The sequence below is a fragment of the Lactuca virosa genome, chromosome 7, assembly GCF_052849685.1.
Source record: "Lactuca virosa cultivar CGN04683 chromosome 7, Lactuca_virosa_CGN04683_v6, whole genome shotgun sequence".
Classification (NCBI taxonomy): domain Eukaryota; kingdom Viridiplantae; phylum Streptophyta; class Magnoliopsida; order Asterales; family Asteraceae; genus Lactuca; species Lactuca virosa.
The window spans coordinates 207743340-207747938 of NC_136432.1; the positions used below are offsets into that span (position 1 = coordinate 207743340).

General features: G+C 37.1%; 1 protein-coding gene across 1 annotated transcript; it reads left to right on the forward strand.

Moving 5' to 3' along the window:
- Positions 1-3082: 3082 nt before the first annotated feature.
- On the forward strand, positions 3083-3877 carry LOC145127491 (uncharacterized). The gene has a single exon (XM_079062680.1). It carries the CDS (start codon positions 3083-3085, stop codon positions 3875-3877), a length of 795 nt encoding a protein of 264 aa, XP_078918806.1.
- The last annotated feature ends 722 nt before the right edge of the window (positions 3878-4599 follow it).

A 4599-nucleotide genomic window follows, 5' to 3' on the forward strand; every position in this document is an offset into this window, starting at 1 on the left:
AGAAACTGAAAGCGGAAGAGGAAAAGGAATCAGCTGTGATCGCTGTGTATATCTTGTCAAGCCATTAGAGGCGACATGTATTAGCGGCGAAACGGTTGAATTAGCAGTGACACGTTTGAGAGGGAATATCTCGCGGTTTTTTTTTCGAGCATCAGCGGCGACAGTCGTCGCCGCTATTGTGATGTACGACGTGTATTGCCAGGTATTGGATTAGGAAGAATATCAACGACTGGGGTTTAATATTAGGGATTGACACAGATCGGGGTTAACCACCATTAGGCTGTCCGGAGTGGAGGGAGCTCCACGCGTGAAATGCTTACGTGGAGGCTCTCTCCACGCGTGAACACCGCCCTTGGCTTCAGTGGGTTGGTGGTGGCGTGGCTCCCAGGACGGACGAAGACGCGTACATTGATTGGTCCTTTAATTTGGACCGTTGGCTGGGTTACTAAATAAAAAAAACTTTTTTTCTTTAATTTCCTTTCTCTCTATATATCCATCCACTTTTACATAATTTTTTCAAAACAAACATACAAATTCTCTCAAATCAAACATACAAATTCAACAAAAATGGATAGCGGTTCTGATGACGATTTGGTGTTGCACACACTATTGTCTGCGGCACAAGACGTGATTCGTGAGAGAGGCGAAACTTCACACCGTGAGAAGAAACATAGAAAATATATCAATCGGGATCGAGAGGCGGCACATGAACTTTTGGTACGTGATTATTTTGCCACTAATAGTCTTTATGACCTATCGAAATTCGAAGAACGTTTTCGTATTAGTAGAAATTTATTTTTACGTATAGCTTCAGATTTGGAACGTAATTATGAGTTTTTCCAATAACGATGGGATGCTAGAGGTAAACGTGGTTTTACCACAATACAAAAATGTACGGCCGCTCTTAGACAATTGGGATATGGTATAACCGCAGACGCATCAGATGAGTATTTGAAAATGTCTGAGAGGACGGGTCGAGATTGTACATATCTTTTCTGTGAGTATGTTATAGAGCTTTACCGTGACATATACTTGCGACATCCGACTAAAAGTGATGTCAAGCAGTTGTATGCCGCGCATGAAGCTAAACATGGTTTTCCAGGGATGCTTGGTAGTATTGATTGTACACATTGGGAGTGGGCAAATTGTCCCAATGCGTGGCATGGTCAATTCACGCGAGGAGATCATGGGGTCCCGACTGTTATACTGGAGGCGGTTGTTTCAAACGACCTATGGTTTTGGCATGCATTCTTTGGTATGGCGGGGTCAAACAATGACCTGAATGTGCTTCACGCGTCTCCGTTATTTAACGATATTTTGCAGGGTAAAGCACCAGATATGTCATACGTTGTGAATGGAAATGAATACAAGTATGGATATTACCTAGGTGATGACATATATCCAGAGTATGCTACATTTGTTAAGTCTTTTTCGTTTCCAGCGGATGAGAAACGAAAATTGTTCAAGTTAGCACAGGAATCTGCACGGAAGGACGTCGAAAGAGCGTTTGGAGTCCTAAAACAAAGGTTACACATAATCAAGCATCCAGCACGAACATGGGATAGGGCAAAACTAACGACGGTGTTGACTGCTTGTGTGATTTTACATAACATGATAATAGAAGAAGAGGGCAGAGCTATTTGTTCATATACCGGGAACGATGTACTTAACCCACCTGCAGTAATACAAGTTGGCAGCCCGGCATACTTCTCTAGGGTTTTGGAAATACAAAATCATGAGACACATCACAATCTACGGCACGATTTGACCGAGCACATATGGGGGAGACAACTCCAAGGGAGAAATGACGATGGGGACGAAGAGGATGAGGGCGATGATTACGACGAGAATGCAGACGGTGACGACGAGGCGGATGAGGATGATGATGACGATGACGACGAGTAGTATTTGTCTACGGTTTTTATGTTTTACTTTTTTTTTTGTTTTTTAATTAAGTAGTGTAATATTTGATTTGTTAGGTTTTATGTGTATTTTAGTAATTTAGGTTATAAATTTCTATGTTTTTAATTAATGAAATGTGTTTTTTTTTTGTTCTCAAAACATTTATTTATCTTATAAATTATGTTTTTTTTTCTTCATATAGTGTTACAAAAAATAAAAAAAGTTATATATTTTATAAATTATGTTATTTATTTAATATAATGTTAAAAAAATAAAAATAAATAAAAAAGTGAATGTTGTTAGTGGTGACCATTTCCTATGTGGAGTGGGTTGGTGGTGAAGGTGACGTGGCGTAGAGGTGGCACCACTTTTCCGGTGGGTTGATGGTGACCACTCCACATAGCCTTAGCGGCGACGCTTTTAGTGGCGACATATAACGCAAAAGTTATATATGTCGCCGCTAAAGGTGGTTGTCGCCGCTTATGGTGGTTATTCTTATAGTGTACCCGTTATTCGTTACTCGCTACCCGTTAGTTTTGCCGGAAACGCTCTAATTATGCATGGTATGTAATATATATTGGGATCATTAGTAATAAATAATATTAATGTTGAGTTTGACACGATTCAATGTGAATTCAGTGTGTCCATTTTGAACATCGTCGTGAATATTAGACATTGGACACAACTGGAATTCCGAAACAACAGAAACATGCATTGTATTGCATTAATTAATTGATATGTGGTAATTCTTCACGGTCTTGACTCATCGAATTCATACCCATATGAAAATATATAAAGGTAAAATTTTAAATATGAAGCTTCCATCAGTTGGTCTTTTTAACGTGGACGAAGTAAAACATAATGTTCCAAAAGTAAGAAAAGTAATTTCTGAACTTGAATTGTATAATATGATATAAGTTGTAGCATTAAAATTAGATTATCTAATATTAAAATCTGGAATTTCTTAGCTAGGTTTCAAAAATTTTGTAATTAAACCATTTAAATAAAACATATCTAGATTAGTTAGATTTTAATTAAAAAAAAAAAAAAAAAACATAAGAAGATAGAGATAAAGATAAATAATTTGAAATTTGAAATATGTGTATATAATCCCTAATTTTTCTCATTTGTTCCTATTTAATCTAGTAGGGTTTTCAAATGCATGTTCTAAAGCAATATCATGGAGGCCACACCAGCTACTTCCCGACTTGAAATCGATCCATCTGCTGCTAGGGTTTTCAAATGTTCTTCGAAAGCTATATCAATGGAGGCAACACCAGCTACTTCCCGCCTTGAAATCGATCCATCTGCTAGGGGTTTCAAATGTTCTTCTAAAGCTATATCAATGGAGGCAACACCAGCTACTTCTCACCTTGAAATCGACCCACTAAACTACACTATTTCACTGCCGCTGCCGGTAGTTCCACCAGCCGCTGCACCTCGCTCCCGTAGAAATGGAAGGCAAGCTCCACGTCATGGTAAATCGCCAACTATCCCGCCGCCGTTTCCATGGGCAACCAACCACCGTGCCACTGTCCACAGCATCAAACACCTGACGGACGCCGGTATCAACGTCATCTCTGGCGACGTGCACTGCAAGCGATGTGATAGGCAGTACAAGATCGAATACGATCTGAAACAAAAGTTTCATGACATTGCATGTTATGTTGCGGAGAACAAATATAAGTTCCGTGAAAGAGCTCCGGCGACATGGATGAATCCGGTTCTACCAAAGTGCAATCACTGTGGTCAAGATAATGTTATGAAGCCAGTGATGGCAGAGAAGAAGAAAGAGATTAACTGGCTGTTCTTGCTTCTTGGACAGATGCTTGGGTGTTGTACTTTGGAGCAGTTGAAGTACTTCTGTAAGCATACCAAGAATCATCGGACCGGGGCCAAAGATAGGGTTCTGTTCTTGACGTATTTAGGGTTGTGTAAGCAAGTCGACCCCAATGGACCCTTTGAGCGTGAATGATCACATTGATCAATCTTGATTAATTACTAGAGTATTTACTTTGATTCATGAGTGTCTGCTATATATATCTAACTCACAAACCTTATGTTAGTGAGTACTTCTATCATATGTATTATATTGTTTTTAATGTATGAATCTTATCATAGCTCGTGTTTAAGATTCAGTTTTTTATTGTTGTTTCTAGCTGGTTTTATTAGCTTAAATATTCATATAATATCGATGTAAAACGTCTTTTATATATGAATGTGAAAATAGTATGTTCGTGTCATTCGTTTTGTTTGCTAATGTAAAAAGTTTCTATGCTGTGTTATTTGTTAATTAAGTGGACGTGTTATATAAATGTGAGAAATGATTTTTTTAAAAAGTGTTTATTGACTTATGAATATAGAAAAATAATTTTTTTAAATGTTTGGATTAGTTTTATAGTTGCAAAAGTTAAAAAATGAATAAGTTAAAAAATGTTTGGTATAATTTTATCTTTTATCTATTTGTAAACCTAATAAGTAACAACTCATAAGAATCTTCAAAAAGTTAAAATTATGACTTTTTGAAATCTTTTTTTCAAAGACTAAACAAAAAGTTGTTTTAAAATGTATTTTTCTATATCCAAACACTTTTTTTTGGTTTATTGAATACCTTAAATGTCATTTTTAGATGATCAGACAAACACCCTCTAAGATATAACTTGTATATCGAGTAGAACTAGATTGTATTATTATATT

Bases quoted from the DNA above. Each gene is read 5' to 3' on its own strand.
- LOC145127491 (XM_079062680.1), top strand. From the start codon at position 3,083: ATGGAGGCCACACCAGCTACTTCCCGACTTGAAATCGATCCATCTGCT.